At 33.5% G+C, this 19765-nt stretch overlaps 2 protein-coding genes across 4 annotated transcripts; one reads left to right on the top strand and one right to left on the bottom strand.

Annotated features, from left to right (window-relative positions):
* On the top strand, window positions 9013-9682 carry LOC18589647. The gene is made up of 2 exons (XM_007014703.2): window positions 9013-9190; window positions 9295-9682. The coding sequence occupies exons 1-2, from the start codon at window positions 9068-9070 to the stop codon at window positions 9364-9366; spliced, it is 195 nt and encodes a 64-aa protein (XP_007014765.2). The 5' UTR covers window positions 9013-9067; the 3' UTR covers window positions 9367-9682.
* On the bottom strand, window positions 11231-19301 carry LOC18589648 (DNA (cytosine-5)-methyltransferase CMT3). 3 transcript variants are annotated; one of them, XM_018126538.1, is made up of 21 exons: window positions 18738-19301; window positions 18504-18538; window positions 17861-17960; window positions 16525-16632; window positions 16324-16443; window positions 16139-16238; window positions 15813-16024; window positions 15645-15710; window positions 15305-15556; window positions 15073-15131; window positions 14930-14996; window positions 13341-13670; window positions 13193-13261; window positions 13036-13122; window positions 12852-12939; window positions 12378-12493; window positions 12124-12228; window positions 11989-12032; window positions 11832-11901; window positions 11619-11722; window positions 11231-11527 (listed from the first exon to the last, which is right to left on the bottom strand). In XM_018126538.1, exons 1-21 carry the CDS (start codon window positions 19197-19199, stop codon window positions 11356-11358), a joined length of 2766 nt encoding a protein of 921 aa, XP_017982027.1. In that variant the 5' UTR covers window positions 19200-19301; the 3' UTR covers window positions 11231-11355. The 3 variants fall into 3 exon arrangements, with proteins under 3 accessions (XP_017982027.1, XP_007014766.2, XP_007014768.2); XM_007014704.2 differs by having other exon boundaries at window positions 15813-16021; window positions 18735-19301; XM_007014706.2 differs by having other exon boundaries at window positions 18735-19301.

The following is a 19765-nucleotide window of genomic DNA, read 5'->3' on the forward strand; positions in this document are numbered from 1 at the left end:
CTTAGATCAAGTCAGTGATCATAGGTACACCTTTATATCTCTTCTCCTTGTATACTTAGGGTGAGCGAGTCACTCTAAGGGATTTATTCAAACTTGGATTGCTTGATTAAGTGTATAGGCTCTAACTTAGCTTAGAAAAGTTAGTTGTTGGGTTTTAGTTAATCCCGATAAAAATCATTGTGAAAGGTTTTGGCTGAACCTAGTAAAAGTCATTGTAAAGCTTGGTGAAAGCTTGTGAATTTCACCTTTTATAGTGGATTGATTTAAAAAATCCTTGGTTGACCAATCAAGGTAGTGGATGTAGGTCTTGGACTGAACCACTATAAATTCTAGTGTATTGTCTACTCTATTTTTTTTTTTATTGCTTATTAAATAATTCCTTCATCTTGCATAAAACAAGTCTTTGTTGATAGTAAACTTGTCCTCAACTTAAAGCCAATTTGAGTAAGAGCCAAAAAGTGCTATTCACCCTCCCTCTAGCACATTTACTTGGGACCAACACTAATGTTCATTGGTTAAATATGATCTATGGGAATGAAATTGAAAGGTAAATTAGAAATGTCAAAATTAAGAAAAGTGAAAAAAGAATCATGTGTTAGAAGAATATGATATTGAATCTTGGTTATGGATTAGAACGAATAAAAAGGAAATTTAGTCCGAATGCAATTGACAAGGTTCTTACATATAGTGATAAATGTCAACAATTAAATGTGTGCGTACATACGTATATGTGAAGTTATGATGATATGGAAGAAATTTTGATCGTGCAATTAACGAAAAAATTAAGAAGATGTGAATCGCATAAATGCAAGATAAACATGAAGTATGAAGGAATGATTGAAAGATTCAACTTCCCCTAATGTTGGAAATATGTATAGGAATGAATAGGGCATGTTTATAATGCCATAAGTTATGTAATAGTATTTGGGTATAAAATGAATAAATGTCGAGAAGTTTGACAAGAATCAAAATAAAGATATGTTTAAGGTTAGTAATGGAGTTAAAGGCATCCTTGGGATCTTAATGACAAGAAAGAACAATTGTGAAGGGTACCATTGTTTTGATTCAAAGATGATAATAGATATAAGTTATGTACCCTAACATTGTAAAGTGTTCTAGTCGAACTAAAAGTAAACGGGGTGGATAAATCAAATTCCTTATGAAGAAGAAATGAAATATTATCATAGAGTGAGATTAATAACCTGACGCTAACGTGAATTTGAAGACCAATTCTATTTAAGTGGGGAAGATTGTAACACCCCGTACCCTCATATAGGAGTCAATAAGACCTTATCGACAAGACGAAAGGTCAATTAACGTAAATTTAAGTGCCAAAGAGCGGTGACGGGAGAAAGAAATATTTTGGAATAAAATATTTTATACGTGAAAAAATAATAATTAAATAATAATATTTTTATCGAGAATGAATTAATGAGTTAAAAGGCGATTTGGAAGTGAATTGAGGCAAAATGGGACACGTTGGGACCTAAGGAGAAGAGTGGGGAATTTTGGAGTAAAATAATATTAAAATATTAATATTTTATTTGTTATTGACATTAGTCATGAAATAGGTCTATATGACTAATCTAAGTGGGGGAAAAGTAAGAAAGAATTTTGAAGAAAAAACGACGTAAGTGAGGCTCGCGTGCCTTCATTAAATAAAGCAAGAAAGGGTAAGTGTATATTTAAATATTATGGTGACACCTTGGTGAGGTTTCAATTTGATATTTTATTTGTACAAGTGTAATTGAAGAAAAATAGAAGGAAATTGGAATTAAAGGAATGATGAGGGGACCTAATTGAAAAAAATAAGAAGTTGAAGGGTGGAATTGCAAATAATGAAATGTAAAAGGGTGAAGCTATAATATGAACAAGTTGAAGGATCAAATTGTAGTTTACGAAATGTTTGAAGGACCAAATTGTAAAGGATGAAAAGTTTAGAGGGTCAAATGGTAAATAAGGAAAAGTTTGAGGACTTATGTGCAATTTCAACATTTGAAGTTAAATGAAAATTAACTAACCAAGGAAAATTAGATTATATGGGAGGATGGAATATGCATGAAACAAATGCTATTACATGCAAAGACATGCATGGAAGGATGTATTTGTAATGGGGAACATGTGGGACCCCACCATGAAAAAAACAAAAGGACATGAGACAAATGAATAAGATAACACATGCATGTGAATTTTTAAAGATTAAAAGAATGCATGAAGGATTTATGCATGATGGACACTTGGTGACTATTAGACTAAAAGAGAAGAAAGTATAGTTGCATGTAATGTCACTGGCCAAGGAGGAGGCCAAATGGAAATTAAGGTGGGAAAGTTGCATGAAAGACCATTGGGTACAAATAAAGTGGAATTAAGTGGAAATAAATTAAAAAGTGGATCTGGATAAGTAAAGGAGGATTTTTAACCAATGTGGAAGAAAGGAAATTGGTGCATGAAAACCCATTGGTTGGCAAAATGGCCAAATGAAAATAAAAGGTGAATGTGTGCATGTATTGTGATTGGTTAAATGGGTGGCCATATAAATACCAAGATTCAAGAGTAAAAGGCAAAAAGAAATTGGTCTTGGTGAGACTTGAGAGAGCCAGCCATTGAGAGAGGAAAAGAAAGAAGAAACTGCCTTTGAGAAGCTCCACCCGAGAGGAAAAAAAGAGAAAGAAAAAGAGAGGAAAGTGGGAAAGGCTCGGGTTGTGAGGATTCAAGAGAAATCGTGAGGATTCCTTACTTTATCTTGTAGAGTTGTGATATTCTACCACCCAAAGAGTCTTCAACATTCAAGAGAGAAACTGTCGAGTGTTGATGAAGGTGTAAAGCTTGGTTTCAAGATACAAGAGAAACAAAGTAAAGATTGTGGTTTCAGCTTTAATGTTCTTTGAAAATGGGTTGGTAATTATAAGAAATGTTTTGTGGCAGCAAAGATTCGCTTGATTGGAGAGGATTTAGTGACATACAAGCCATCAAACTCTTGGATGCATGATGGATTCAAAGTAAAAGAGAAACAGTAAGCATGGTATTGTGTTTTAAGGCCTACAGTTGGTAAAATCATTAAGAAAATAATTGTGCATAATGTTGGCTGCTTGGTGATTGGAGCTTTGGAAGAATATTGAGGTTGCATGAAAGATCCAAGCCATCACAAAAAGTAAGGCATGCAATGTGAAATGATTATGAGATGCCTTAAGTACGGTTAGGAAACAATTATGCTAGTTGAAAGCTTGAAAATGAAATTGTGGACATATGTTGTTCTGAAAGATTTAAAAGGTTAAGAATGTTGGTGTAACATGAATGAGAATTGATATTGTGCTTAGTGGCAGCATGTTAAATGTGAATAATGGTGCATATAAGCGTAAAATTACTTGGTGAAATCGGATTTATAGTTGCTGCCATATATGTGATTAATAGTATGAAAATAATAGTTTGAACATGATAAATGTCATTAGAAAGTTTGATATGGGCATTTGAAGTCAAAAACATATTGTCGGGTTTATGTAATTCAAAGTTTACGCTAAAGATTAAGTGTAAACGGCTAGCTCTTAAGAATAAGAGATGAAAGTATAGAATTAAATGCGAATAGCAAATGTAGCATATATTGTTAGCAAAGCTTATTAAATGTATTGAATTGGAATGATGTCAGAAAGTTGACAAAGCAAGGATTATTGTTGCAAGCATAAAGTAAGCCATTGAGGAAATATTAGTGGCGAAGCCATATCCTGCCATTGTAAGGTGCGTAGGGGGTGTCTATTTCAAAAGTTTCATAAACTATATATTGATATATGTTTAATAAACGTTGCCGGTTTCCTTTAAATGTAATTATGGATAGCATGAGCTGTTAACCTCTGTAGGCGATTTTTAAATGGATTGGTAATCAATTATACTGGTTTTGTGGAAAGCATGAGTTGCTAGAAAATGATAAGTGATTTGAATACATAGTTTGTAATGATTTATACATTGCTATTGTGGAAAGCATAAGTTAGTAGAAACGATAGGCAATTGTGGATGCAAATTGATTTGGAAGTTGTTTGTGTTTACTATATATATATATATATATATAAATATATATACATATATGTAAAGTGTTTTAGAAACTAGTAAACAAGCCCTTTTGTAATGTTTTGCATCAAATCTGTGCCTTGTATCTTTGTGTGACATGCATAGTTAAATGTACTTGTTATTTAAATGAGAACTTTTGAGAGCCGGTTTTAGTCCGATATTTATACAAATGTTTACACCATGCATTTTAATGTGAAAAGCAATTTGAAAGGTTATCGAACATTGTTTTCAAATGATTTAAAGCAAAAGTCTCGAAAACCTTGATTTGGTTTTGAAAACGATTTTGACAAATCGAAGGCATCGAGAGTAGGTCGAATGTCACATCGGGGATAGAGTGAGCCTTGTGCATAAGTGAGCTCTAGCTAGAGAAACTTTGGGTCGTCGACAGGCTATTAGACGTGGCTAGGCCATAGTCTGTGAATATACATGGCAAGGCCACGGGTTGTTATACGTGGCAAGGCCACGAGTTGATATACGTGGTTGTGACCACATAATTTCTCCAATGTGAGCCAACATCGTCGAGACTACCATGGTTGTGGGCATCCGATGGAAGAGGGCCTCCCAGATTGTTATTACGTGGAAGAGGGTCCACAGATTGATTATCTATGATTACCTACTAGAGAGCCTTGAGAGTTGTTAGACTCGTACTCTTTTGCATGGTTGAGAGTTAATGTTTTTCCGCAGCTCCCCTATTTGATTGAAAGCTTTCAGTGCTTTATAAGTTGATTATAAGTTGATATACGTGGATGTACACGATTATTTTTACATGTCACACATTTTGGGAGCGTGCGTGATTTGATACAACTATTGTGTTTTTAAAGGAAATAGATGATTTCTAGGATTGAAATTTATTTAACTACGTTTTGTTTTCGGCATTGTTTACCAAGGAAAGTATTGCACTACGATTTTATGGCATTATTTTACAAGGCACAAATACTTTACTTGTTATTTGGTTTTATAAGGTTATCATTTTATATTCTAGTTTTATTACTCAAATGATCTGCTCTAAGCTTGTTTCCCATCTACGCCCTGCTCACAGAGTCGATGATCACTGAGTCTATGAGACTCACCCTCCCTCATCTTCTTTTTACAGATAGTGATCGGCCTAACGTGTGTTCATCGGCACATATTGTCTATCGCAGATAGGTAAAGGCATCTCATAGCACTTTATTCCTAGTCGCTCCGCTGCTAGAGGTCGAGTCATTTGTAATGTATTTTATTTTTATAAATGGATACTAGACTCAATATAAATTTACAATTGAAGATTTTAGACTATAATGTATTTTTACAATTATGAGTAATAAAGGTTAAGTCAATTTATTATGACTTTTTGATCAAATCATATTACAAAGAGTTATACGGTTCGAAGCGAATATATAAGTAGATGGAATGAATATAACTTATTAACAAGAGTTTCAAATAACACTTGTTCGGGACTTGGCGAGTTCTGCCGCAAGACTCAAACATCGGTAGAGATCGAGGAGCGGTCGTTACATCATTACTGTTTCAATCATCTCTCCTTACAAAATTTTGGGGACATGCTGTCCTAACAGCAACTCATTTGATTAATAAACTACCTACAATTGTTCTTAACAATAAATTTCCCTATGAAATGATGTATGACAAAACCCCTTCTTATTCATATCTTAGAGTCTTTGGATGCTTATGTTTTGCTTCAACGCTTTCTAGAGACAGATGAAAATTTCAACTTAGAGCAAGAAAATGTACTTTTTTAGGATATCCTGTAGGAGTGAAGGGATATTGGCTATATGATCTTGTTACTCATCAATGTTTCATATCTAGGGATGTAGTGTTTCATGAAAGTATATTTCCATTTAGTACTTTGCATCATGCTACTAATTCCATATTAAACATTACCACAAACTCATCATCAAATTATTCTTATGGTTCCTTTCCAACTCAAAATTTTCAAGATTGCATAATGACCATGTAAGTCATAATGATGCATCAAACATTGTAGATTGTACTTTACCTATACATGATTCAGATTTAGGTTTGCCCCATACTCATAACTTAACTATTGATGATGACTCACCATCTAATTTTGTTGATTATAGAGATTTTTCTCAAAATAACCACTATACCCCTAAATAGAAAACACTGTTTACACCACTGATTCTTCACTTACAGAACCTCTCAGACAAAGTACTAGACTAAGGAAACTTCCCAAATACCTTGAAGCTTATCAACATCCTTTTTCTAGTAACTTTGCATCTCTTAAAACCACCATAGCACATCCTAAAGAGAAATGTCTTTCCACGGCAAAACTCTCCACTACTCATAAAACATTTACCACAGCATTATCACACATTCCAGAACCTACCTCATATCATCAAGCTATTCAATTTTCTAAGTGGACAGATGCCATGAACACAGAGCTAAAGGCCTTAGAGGAAAATAGTACATGGACAGTCATGCCTATTCTTTCTGGTTTTCAACCTATTGGCTGTAAATGGGTTTACAAAGTGAAATTGCATGATGATGGCACTGTTGAAAGGTATAAAGCTAGATTAGTTGCCAAGGGTTTCACTCAAAAGGAAGGGTTTGATTATAATGAGACATTCATCCCTATTACTAAACACACTACTGTTCGAATGCTTTTTTGCTCTTGCTGTTATTCATGGTTGGTATCTCTCCCAACTTGATATTAATAATGCTTTTTTATATGGTGATTTACATGAAAATGTCTATATGAATTTGCCTCAAGGGTATATGGTCAAGGAAGAGTATCCATCTAATGTTAAATTGGTGTGCAAACTTCATAAGTCCTTATATGGCCTTAAACAGGCATCAACGCAATGGAATACAAAATTCACAGAATGTTTGATGAATTATGGTTTTGTTCAATCTAAGGCTGACTACTCCCTATTTACCAAGATTTCTAATGATGGTTTCATTAGCTTGCTACTCTATGTGGATGACATAGTGATAGCTAGCTCTAGTCTAGACCTTGCAGTGGATGTAAAAACTTACTTGGAGAAAAGCCTTAAACTTAAAGACCTTGGAACACCAAAGTATTTCCTAGGCTTGGAAATAGTAAGATCATATAAAGGATTTCTTTTGTGTCAAAGAAAATATGTTCTAGACTTATTGAATGAACATGGAATGCTATGGTGTAAGCCTGTTACAATCCCAATTGATTATAGCTGCAAGCTGACAAAGGCTGATGATACAAAGCAAATATCAAATCCCAGTAAATATAGGCAATTAGTCAGCAAGCTCATTTATCTGACTTTTACAAGGCCTAATGTCACTTTTGCAGTGCAAACTTTATCACAATTCATGGACAAACCAGGAGATACTCACTTGCAAGCTACATATCGGATATTGAAATACCTTAAAGCTACACCAGGACAGGGAATTTTATTTCCTGCAAATTCTTCATTATAGTTGAAAGTCTATGTTGATAGTGATTGGGCAGGGTGTTGCAATACCAAGAGGTCTGTCACTGGATATGCTATGTTTCTTGGCAATTCTCTAATCAACTGGAAGTCCAAGAAACAAAGTGTCATAGCTAGAAGCTCTACTGAGGCTGAGTATAGAGAAATGGCTTCAGTTTGTTGTGAATCAATTTGGTTAATTTTCTTGTTGTAAGATCTTGGAATCAAGCACACAACAGCTATAGACTTCTATTATGACAATCAATCAGCAATACATATATGCAAGAATCCTATCTTTCATGAAAGAACCAAGCACATCGAGATGGATTGTCACTTCATCAGAAAAAAGTGCTTGCTGGAATAATAAACCCAAAGTATGTATCAACCAACTCACAACTAGTAGATTTTTTTTTACCAAAGCCTTGCTACTTAAGCAGTTCAGTTTTCTTCTTGGCAAGATGAGCATTTTGGATATACATGCCACCTTGAGGAGGAGTCTTAAAAATGATTTATAATAAGGTAGATTATGTAGTTTACAGAAGTAAAACAAAGGACGTCGGAACAGAGTTAGAGATATATCAGCTCTGCTGTCATGGGATGCTTTGATTTTCTAGCAACTTAATAAGATGAAAATAAATGTCTTAACGTTTTCTGTTAAGTCCTTTAGGCATTAGTAACAAAGTTTGTAACAGCAAATGTTAGTTTTCTTACCCTTTCTAGATTTTTTTAGCCTTTAAACCCATGTATATAAACCCTTGTACTGCACATATGTTAGAATAATGGAAATATACAACTCATTCATTCCATTTTCATTTTCTAAATATTCCCCAGCCACTTTCAACTGCAGATGGAGATCGTGTTGGATTAATGTTTTATTCCATGCAAAATTTTAATTAATTGGCAAAAATTGGCTAACTGTTAGTTTTAATTGATTTATAATGCTCATTTTTTTAAGCTTATAGCGTAATGTTGTCATTATTGCTAATGGGATTGGGAAAGTAGGGAGGGACTCAACACATCCATTATGAGGTGAAGTTATTTATAGGTGTTTTTCTTAAAAAAAAAATCGTAACAAAAAATTAATGGCCATAAGATATGATAACGATTGGTATATTCTATTCCTATAACATATGATGTGATCTGATTACATGATCACATATCAGTTGAGGTGAATTATTTTTATCTTTTTCTCTTTCACACCAACCACATGGCATTTGACATGGTCATCTCAACTGTTACATGATCACGTCACTATGTCATATGAATAAAAAAATGTCAATTGATTTTAAGTTTGATGATCACGAATTAAGAGTTTTTGTAAGTACAATAATAAAAATAAAAATTTTTAAGATATAAATAAAAAATAAAGACTTGCTTCAGTACAATAAAAATACAAAGAACTCAGTTGCATAAACTGATTTAATTCAGGACCTTTGTCTAAGCCCAGTTAATAGTAGGATTTATTCACAAATAACATATAAAATTCATACATCTTTCAAATGGAAAAGACAGGGAACGGTATCGTTTAAATGGCCAGGTGTGAGGTGAATACCTCCTATTAATTAAAGCTCGCCCGGAGAGAAAAGGGGAAGAAGCGAAAACCAAAAATGAAAGGTACAGAGATTTCGATGAAACCCAGCAACAATAGCCAAAGCCAATCCCGGCTCAGGACTGAAAAGCCCCCTTTCAGACCTGCAAAAGACGACACCAAGCCTCCTCTTCAAGACCCAGTAACCACTTCTCTCTCTCTCTCTCTCTCTCTCTCTCTGTGCATCAAAATCAATCAAATTTGAACTCTTCTGTTTTTGATAATATTTGGTTTTATTGGTGGCAGATACTGAGATCAGTCCCCAATGAGACAGAGGAAGCAGTGCTGCGATTGCCTCCTCTTCCTTCACTCAACTGAACCCATCAAACTCAGCTTCACCGCTTTTTTTCTTTCTCCCTTCTGTTGGGTTTGTTTGGTGTCCATGGATTTTGGCTTGCTACCTTGATGGACTGTAAAAGTTTCTCTGTTTTCCCTTTTTTTTTTTGTTTAAGTTTAAACGTTTGGGTTGAAATTGCTTGACTTGGTAGCTCTGGTGGTGCTAAAACAGAGAAAGTAATTGCAGCAACAGCGTTCATAGATGCATGGGATTTATGTTTCAATGTTCCAATTTAGGGTGAAGTTAACAATTTTCAATGCTAATTATATGAGTGTAGAAGGTGCATTTCATTTGCAATTATTTTTTAACTATAATCTCGTAATATTTATTCAATTACAACAAAAAATTATGTATAAGAATCACTATCTATAAGTATAAATTCCTTACGATATTTTGATAGATTCTATGCAAATTATCATTCTGATTAACTAATTTATGAGCCAAAAAAATTAACTAATTATAATGCAATAATTGTAGAAAATATGCTCTCCAAATTGTATGGATGAAAGCATTCGATATTTGGTTATTTTGTGATAATAGGATAAAATAGTAGTCAAATTATCATTATGATATTATTTTAATATTTAATTAATAAGAATAATTTTAAAATAATCAAAAAATAAGTAATAAAATAATAAAATATATTTTATTATAATTTAGTATCTATTTTTGTCCAAAGATTAAAATATCTTTTATTATAACTTAATATTATTTATACTATAAACAAAATTACCTTTTATTATATTTTAATAATAATTTAAATTTGTCTTTGGCTAAATTGTTTGAATTGAATGATTTAAATGACTTAAATTATTTAGATTCAAGTTATTTCAAATTTAAATTATTAATTTTTTAAAAAAATCAATTTAAATTCGAAGTCATGCGTCGCAAACAATTAAACAACTTAGAGTGGATTCGACAACTTAGAGTGGATTCGAGTTTCATTTTATATTTAATTTTACTTAATATTATAAATATATTTATATTTTAATATAAATATCAAGATTTCACATTAGTAAAAAATGAATGAATTTCGAATATATAAACAAAAATCTTTCACTAGCTAACAAACATGTTTTTTAGAATAAAATATTTTTATTTTTTAAAATTTTGATCATAATTACACGGATGTCTATTGGTTCTTAAAATGAATATTTTGTTCTAAAAAAATATTTTTCGTTAGACATATAAGTTCAATTGTTAATTAACTGTTAATATTTTCGTTAAATTACTGACGTGACAGAAGTCAAAAGATAATTTTTTTATTAATTTTTATAATTATTTTTTTATTTTTTTATTAATTAAAAAAAACAAGCTTCTCATGTAGGAGCATCGGAGCCCCCCGGGGAGCCCGATGCTCCCTTAAGAAGCCTTGATCGAGCTCCTCAAAAGAACACCAGTGCTCCCTTAAATAGCCCCAAGTCAAGCCTTCCAAGGAAGCACTTTCTTGGTGAGCAAAAGAGGATCCATCATTGATTTTTTTTATTTTTTTAAAAAATACAATAATAATTTTTTAAATCATTTAAAAAAAGAAAACATTTTAACTTTTTCATAACTTCTATTAACTATGTTTCTATTCTTAAAATAAAATATTCATTTTAAAAACTAATAAACCTCCATAAAATTTTAATTAAAACTTAAAAAATAAAAATATTTTATTCTATCTTTTAAATTAAAAATATAAACTCATAATTTATAAATTTATTAAAACTCTATTTTTAAAATTTAAAATTGCACGAAATTAGACTTAAATTCCAACCCATGAGAACAAAAACCTTCCAAAATAATTTATTTCTTAAATCATCTTCAAAATCAGATGTGACCTCTAATCTAAGAGAAAGAACATAATGCAAGTAAACTTTTTAAATACTCTGAATAACAAAATAAATGTTTTCCAAATCTTCAATGTGAATTTTACTTAAAATATAATCCTAAGACAAGATTGATGGGTTTGTCATATGATATACAAATTAAGAATTGTCTTCAGATGATTCAGAAGAAATTCTTTCAATAATGTTTGGGAATTTTGGGGGAAGTTTCATTAGTGGCTCATCGCTTGGAACTCCTTGGTAAGCTAAACCCAACGCATAGCCTAGTGCCCGAGCTACAGGCACAGCAACTGCATTCCCAACTTGAATGTACCTAAAATATAATCAAGCCAACATTATAATCGAAAAATAATTAAATATTATGATCAATTATATGTTTATTGATAGCACAGTAGAAGAAGTACCTTTCCTTAACAGGCCCAAAAAGCTTATAGTAATCAGGGAAGCCTTGTAGTCTTGCATTCTCACGAACCGAGAGGACACGATCTTGCTCAGGATGTAAAATCGCCTGTAAACAAACACAGTAACATTTAGCCACTCTGGAAATGGTTTCTTGGGTAAATGTGATTTTAACACAATCTATATATATATATATATATGTTGCATAAAATCATAACCTGATTATGAGGCTCTGCCCTGGTAACCACTGTTGGTACAGTTTCATCCCACCATAGACGAGCAAATGGTCTATACACAAATTCATCATGTGTCTAAGTCATCAAATCAAGTACATCATCAAGCAACAAACACATGACAAACAAAAAAACCACTCACTTGGACGATGATCCCCCAATAAAACTCATGGCATAATCAGGGACCTGTCATTGTTTATAATAATATTATCAACTACAACACAAGAGATAAAGTAGAATATCAACATAAATTAAAATGAAAGAGAACGCTCTCTACCAAAGGTTTCCCAGACTTCAAATAAACCCTCTCCACACTGGGGTCCCATTCCACCTTGTTATCATCACGTACTAGAACACCTGGTAGGTCTCTGAAATTTGCTCCCTAATCAACACGCACATAGAATGAAACAGGAAAAGGAACGGAATTCAGCAAGTGAAGATGCAGCCGAGGGCATACCTAATATTCATAAAAATAAAAAAACCAAAAACAAAAGTTATATGACTGATTAGATTAAGATGGAAATGTGATACCTTCTTTTTGGGAATCTGGCAAACACGCTGATAGTCATCAACATTGAGTTCGAGTGGCCGATGATCGTAGAGCAAATGTTTTGCTGGTTTTGCCTTTGGTGAAGAACCGGGCATTTCTACAAGACAGATAAAGAAATATGCTCGTAATTTGTCCAGCCAGTTTCATGAAGTTGGAGCATGCACGTCATAATGAAACAACAGAAGATTTTTTTGCATAACCAAGTAACACCATCGTACAAAAACAAAAGGAAAGCTATTATGTATCCAAAAAAATTGGTTGCAAAGTTCTGAAGAATTATCATTTATAAGTAGCTGACAAGAGTAATAGAACCATTAGCATATATCTCTTCTCCTTGCTAACAAAGAGTAAAAGAAGCAATGCACATTCAAACTACGAAAACACAAATGATAATGATCCAAATATGGTTTTGAATATGGAATTCGAAACATATAAATAAGTATGCAACTTCCTACCCTCCTTTCTTAATCTAATGAACCGCTGAAACTCTGTTTGAGGATCCTTGTCATAGTCCATTTCATCTTGATGCTCATAATTTCCAACCTAAATGCATAATAAAGTCAAATACATGTATCATATGTAAAAAGATAAATGAACTAGCAAATCAGAAAAAAAAAATCAAGAAATCATAGGACATACGGCAGGAAGGTCAGCAATTGCATCTTCTAGTAGAAGTTTCGTTTCCAACTCCACTTTTTGTCCTTCATCATATGCTACAGTGTTCATCTACATTCATAAAGTATTATAAGAAAATGGAAGCTTTTCAAATTAGAAATAAATAAAAAAGTTCTTGTACCTCAAATTCAAGGGGAATGACACCTCTTACTACAACATCATGTGTCGGAAGTGGATATTGCGGCAATTTCTGAAAACAGTGAACATCCAATTAAACCACAGCTTTAGCTTTTTCTATATTTATAGTGAGTTAAATATATAAAACTCACTTCAGTAGGACGAGCCCCCCACAAGAAAACACGCATCCGAAATTGGGGAAGACCATAAGCACCAGCTGCCATCATTCCCATCCGAACTTGGTAGTTTAAATGAATTAGTTGACTCAAGGCATATCGTCCAAGAAATCCCTCGGCAAACTTTACAATGTCAACAACGTTCTCCATCAAAACAAACTTTGGCTTCAAGTATTCCACTATCTCCATGAAAACCTTAAGTTGTTTGTTCTTTTCATCTTGTAAAGGATTTTCCTTATTTCTAAACCTATTAAACCCACTGATGCCTTGGCATGGGGGGCCCCCACAAATCACATCGACATCACCCTGTAGGACCAGAAGGAAAATATACAAGACACTAAGAATTTGTGATGGCAACAAAAGCAAGGCAAAAGTGTTGTGACTTCAGAAAATACTCTGCATTTGTGTTTCACAATGCTGACATAAAAGCTTTAGACCATGGTACTGCAACAATGTTGTATTAACGAAATATTGGCACTTGTATGCTTAAGTGAATTAGAAGAAACAGATTTGGTTAAGTATTCTAGCTATTTTTTCAACTACAGCCTAAAGAATTCAGATAGAGAAATAACAGGCCATTCAGGGAAAATGAAAAGAGTGGAGTTCAATTTTTGAGCCAATTACTGAATATGTGCATCTAACTAAGTTTATCTATGTTGCATTGACTTCTCACTTTACATTAGCATACCCGGGCCTGGTTTTTTTGAACAGGTTAAATTCATGCAGGTAAGACACTTGGGTCCTCAAAATTAATGTAAGAACCCAGTCTGAAACCACATCCAGAGTCCATAAGTAGGAATCTGTAGAGAAAGTATTAGAATGCAAAGAATGACTGGTTTAGAAAAAGTGCATCCAGTACCAACTTGGTTATATCTTGAGTCACACTATATAGAAGATATGAAATAGGAGATTCTCAAACATAAATGTACTCTTTGAGATTATGCTCTCTTTCTTCCTTGGGCTTTACACGGTTGTACGGTCTTGTTGTTTGGGTTTCTTGGATATTGTGCACTTTTTTTCATTCTTGAAAAAACTGAATTTATTAATGGAAAAAGTTATTAGAAGAAAGAAAAAAGTTAAAAGGGTAAGATTTCTACTGTAGATTCAAGTGCGCTAGAGCCTTCTATTGTTAGCTGAAAGTTTGACATGCACTTCAATTACAATTCTAGAGCATGCAGATGGATAACTCTCCAAGTGTTATTTCAGTATATGTTAAATACTGAATTATTGGTGGATATGTGGAGTGAGTATTAGAACAGATGGCAGGTGCTGCTTTTCTTTTTGGTACTGATAGTGAACCAAATAGTGTGTTATTCCATGAGTTAAATGCCATGAAAATGAGATTGAAGCTTGCCAAATACTAAGCACCTGGTCATAGCTATATGTATAGGAAAGATCCTCAACAGAAAGTGGTTCTCGGTTATATAATTGTCTAGAGGATTATGTTCATTTCCTAGAGATTAGTTGGTTGTAGGAGAAAGCAAGGGACAATACTACAGGTAAATTCCTTTTTATGAAATTCATTCAAGAAAAAAGTAGCATAGCAAAATCTAAAAGATGCTTACAGGTAAGGGTAGTATTTTTGAGTTAAAGCCACGTGTAACGAAGTCCTTCAAGCATTCTTGACAATCACTGTAAAAAAAGATTACATGTTAGAGACAGATTTGCATATGAGTATGAAATACAAACATAAATACTGACTACATACCCCATTCCCTCTAGTGGCTCCCATGTATCTTCTTCCAGCCCATAATTCTTCCAACGAACCTAGAATAAGGAATAGAAGAAGTCAAGGTGGAGCATGCCAAAGTATATAGACCCAAATAATGTCTATACAAAACATAAGCTAACTACAATCAGTGAGAGCTTAAACAGATAAAAATTTTACTATCTCGATGGCGATTGTATTAAAGGCAAGCATAGTTATAATGCTCATGTACCTGAAAATGTAATCCACGTTCCCCCTTCTTCTTGGGATCACCATAACATATAGCTAGAATCTTTTCAACTTCAAACACATCACCTTCAGTATCATCCTCTTCATTGTCATCATCATCGCCATCATCTTCCGTACGAAAAGGATTGAAGGATTGTTTCTCCAAATTTTCAGATTTCAACAACGAAAATAAAACACACAATCTTTCCCACTCTTTCAACAAAGCTAAAAAATCTTCAGCAGATTCATTCCTAACCTGAAATACCATGTGATTTCATCAAAAAATTTCTTACATAATACATTTAACAACATAAATGAAAAAACAAATTACAGACAAATTTTACCTCTGTTTCTGGATGATTCCATTTGAGACTTTCACAGCCATATTTATTTAAATCCACAGCCCATCTCTAGAAACATTTAATTAAAATTCAAGAAATCATTAAATATAGGTAAACATGTATGAATTACTTAAACATGCATTATTATTTGAATCCTACAAAGTAACTTACAGTCTCAAGTTTTAATCCAGCCATATTTGCTCCAAGACATAAACCAGTTGACATTGCACCACAACCCGAATACAAGTCCAACAATGTTACTTGTGATTTTTTATTGTTTGAAGCTTGAGAGGCTTCCTCATACTGACTTTTTTCTTCGTTAACACTATTTACGTCATCAGTAGAAATTGTTGATGAAGCTTCACTGCAATTTGTTTTATCTTCTATGATTTAGAAAGAAAAAAAAAAACATTAGAAGTTGAAACAATAATTAATTTTCTAATGTTCATCTACATAAGCTCAATACACAAGGATAGGGCAATCAAGGGGAAAACTACCTGGGGGTAAATTAATAAAAGAAGAATATGGCAAAAGATACAGCATGTCACAATAATAATCACAACATGGAATCATTTTCTTCTTTGCCTCCAAATCAACCTAAAAGGTAAATATACATTAGTAGGAAGAAGCCGAAAATATATGAGAAACAACCAAAGCAAAAATACAAGACAAGAAAACATACATTCAATGAAACTTTTGCAATTATAAGCTTTTCAACAAGACAATCCAATGGATTGTCATCCCGAATCTCTGAAAAAAATACACGCTTCTTATCAATAAGGTGGCCTAACTTTTTCATTACCTGGAAAAGAAGAGGCAAATCAAATGTAATGCTAAATTAAAGGTTAAAAACAATAGAAATCATATAAAAAAAGCATCTTACAGTGTCTCGAGCTCTGTAGAACCATTGAGCTGTAAAATACAAGGTCCCATCAACTGCCTCAAACATTTCTACAATCTTACAAATATAATAATCCTGCCCTTCTTCAGCCTATACATGTATAAACAAGTAAATAAGGTTAAAGTAATTACCCTACTCTTAAGAACTAACTTGGTAAGCACATTTATAAAAATTATTTACGAAGTTCACGTAGTCCAACAAAAACAACACATTCCCCACAAAAACAACAGATTCAAAGCTTAGTGAAACAATTAAAACTTTCTGCATTTATAGAAAAGCATAGTCTTATCTCAAGTCCCGAATTATTCTTTTTACTAGCCCATTTGATTACAAAATTGATTAATCGATGATATCTACCAACAAATCCATACAGTTTTAACTCAAGTTCCTAACCATTTAATTTCTTTTAGTTAAAGAAAGTGCATTTCATAGTCACACCAGTACCAAAAAAAGCAAAAAGAGAGAGAATCCATGAAAAATAAGACAAATGCCAAAGATCCTAAACGTGTGATAACTAGGACGGACTGATTCTCATCTATAATCTAGTACAAGTAGTCTCAAAAAAAAAGTTGAGTGAAGAATTAATAAATTCTTTTAACACATCAAATATTCATCTTGTTGTACTTATAGCCTGTAGGCTTTATTGTAATTTCTAATATTTAGTAAGATAGTGCATTAAACCAGCTTGAAATTCTTTTCCTGAAAGAAGAATGTGGCAAAGTGAATTACTGAGTTATGAAAATAGCCTAACCAAAAACAGCAACGATTATCATATAAAAAAAAATCCCATCAACCAGTAAATTTTGATTATTTCAGTTCAGCTAAATGATTTAACAAGAGAAAAAAGCCAATTATTTTCAATTCAAAAAAAATCTAACAGCAAAATACAGACTCAAACAATTTAAATATCCATTCAAAATTTTCACCAAAACTAATGATTAATTCATATCGTTACTTTTGGAGGGCAGACGAAGCATTATTTTTGTTCTAATGATAAATAAGTGAATTTTCCATCAAATCTTAAGAGGCTGCATTTTTTTTTTTTCAAAATAAATAAATACCACACCAAATCCCATTCAAAAACATATTAGCAAGACATAATATTCTTGCACTTTGATGCTTAATATAACCTAAACAGCAGTCAACTAATGAAATGAAAACAACTTGACAAGATTAGTTAACAATGCAATGAATAAAAATCGAGTGAAAGAAGACATACGAATCAATTCAACAAATGCACAAGACCAACATGACTGGCCATTCTAAAATGGTAGATGCATCAAAAAATGGCAATAACAAGTGGTAACAGTATACTGACTTTGACGTGAGCATCATCGTAAAGATTATACAGCACACGTCCATCAACCTCCGCTTGAGTATAGTGCCGTCGAGCTTGAATAATCTCTGAATCATTCTCACTGTGCCAAATAAATTGAGAAAACCAAGGTTACATTTGATAATGCTTTCATTTTGTGTTTTATGTCTTGAAAACTACAAGGAAAGTTAGTTTGGTGCATCTTTTTCTTTTCAAGCAACCAAAATACAATATAAAATTTCTAAAATTGTTGAAAGAGATAAATTCTTGCGCGTTCATACTTCAACAAAAAAATAATAACAATAATGGTGTCCTCGCTGTTCAATATTCATTCGGTAGCAGCCTTTTCACCCATAAAAAGCCTAAATGATTCTATTCCACTCTTATGCAGTGTTAAACTCAGACCTCTAACCCCTTAACACCATTCCCACCACTTAGTCATTGCCTCCACCATGTCTTTAGAGCCAAAGTTATGCACCCACATTTCATTAACCAAAACATGTTCCATGTTGCTATTAATTGGAAGCAATTCAAAAATAAATTTTTTTTGAAAAGAATCGCAAGCGACCCTTAAATGAGTTATATAATAGATGCAATGTAAACAAACAAAAGAAAATTGGCTTACAGATTGATGTATTTTACTTACTCCTTGGAATTCTTTGAAACAACTTGTTTTTGCTCCTGAACATAAAGAGAATTGAAATTCAAGTCAGAATGCAAATAAATTAAAAAAAAAAAAAGCATTCACAAGGAAATATACTACATAATCTACCTTCTCTACGAGTAAATTCAAAACGGATAGATATCATTAAAAGATTCGACTTTTCCCGAAAAAGAAATGAAAGAAGCAATTGTTTATTGTTTGTTTATATATTACCACCCCTTGGTAGCGTTTTGGCCAGCGCCGTCTTGCCTCCTCGTCAGGGACCGGCTCGCCGATCAACCTGGCATCCTGCTTCTCATCCTCATTACCGTTCACAGCTTGTCTAGTCACTTTCAACTTCGACGGCGTCGTCTTAGAGCCGCTCTCATTGCCGCCAAGGACCCCGACGTCTTCACTTTTTGATTTGAACGGCGAAGTTTTCGAGCCCAGTTCTGGTCGGCTTCTTTTAGACTTGGAGGCTCCAGAGGCAGAGTTGTTTTTGCGCTTACCTCCACGAGAGACTTGAGTGCTCTCTTCTTCTTGAGAGACTTGAGTGCTGTCTTCTCCCCGAGAGACTTGAGTGCTCTCTTCTTCATGAGAGACGTCGGTGACTTCCTCATATTTGGGCTTGGACATGGTCGTTTTATTTCTCTGGCTCGATCGAGTAGGTTTCTTGGGTGAAGACGACGTTTTGGCCATGGCCAGGCGTTGGAGAGGGAGGAGAGTGGGAAGCTGAAACTCGGCGAATGGGGCGATTATTTGCACGAGGAGCAAAATGATGATGGGAAGGGGGGGGGGAGGGCGGAGGGGGTGGTGCAGAGGAAGGGTTTATTTTATTTAATTAATTAATTTCCAAAATGGAGAGGGAACGAAATTTTCGAACAAATGGGGATAGGCGGGAAATTGAAACAGTGATTTCGGGAATCGTGGGTTGAAGTGTTTTCTTTATTTTGACTTGCGGTAATTACCTTCATATACCGCAATTGTTATTTTTAACTCACTCTAATTACATTTGCTTATTATATGTTTCATTAAGAATATCAATATTTTTTGCTTCTCTACAACATATATAAGAAAAAATAATAATTAAAATTCTTTATCATGTTTTATTTCCACATATGCCAATGTCAGTAGATCTCGTGTGGAAATATCTCCACCGCCACAAGACTATTCAACACTTATGGAGCTCGTCAAACTTCATGCCATCAATTCACTGGGAGGAGGCAACGACAGAACCAAGTTTTGTTGAGAGGTTAAAGACAAAA

Source organism: Theobroma cacao, chromosome 9 (assembly GCF_000208745.1).
Source record: "Theobroma cacao cultivar B97-61/B2 chromosome 9, Criollo_cocoa_genome_V2, whole genome shotgun sequence".
Classification (NCBI taxonomy): Eukaryota; Viridiplantae; Streptophyta; class Magnoliopsida; order Malvales; family Malvaceae; genus Theobroma; species Theobroma cacao.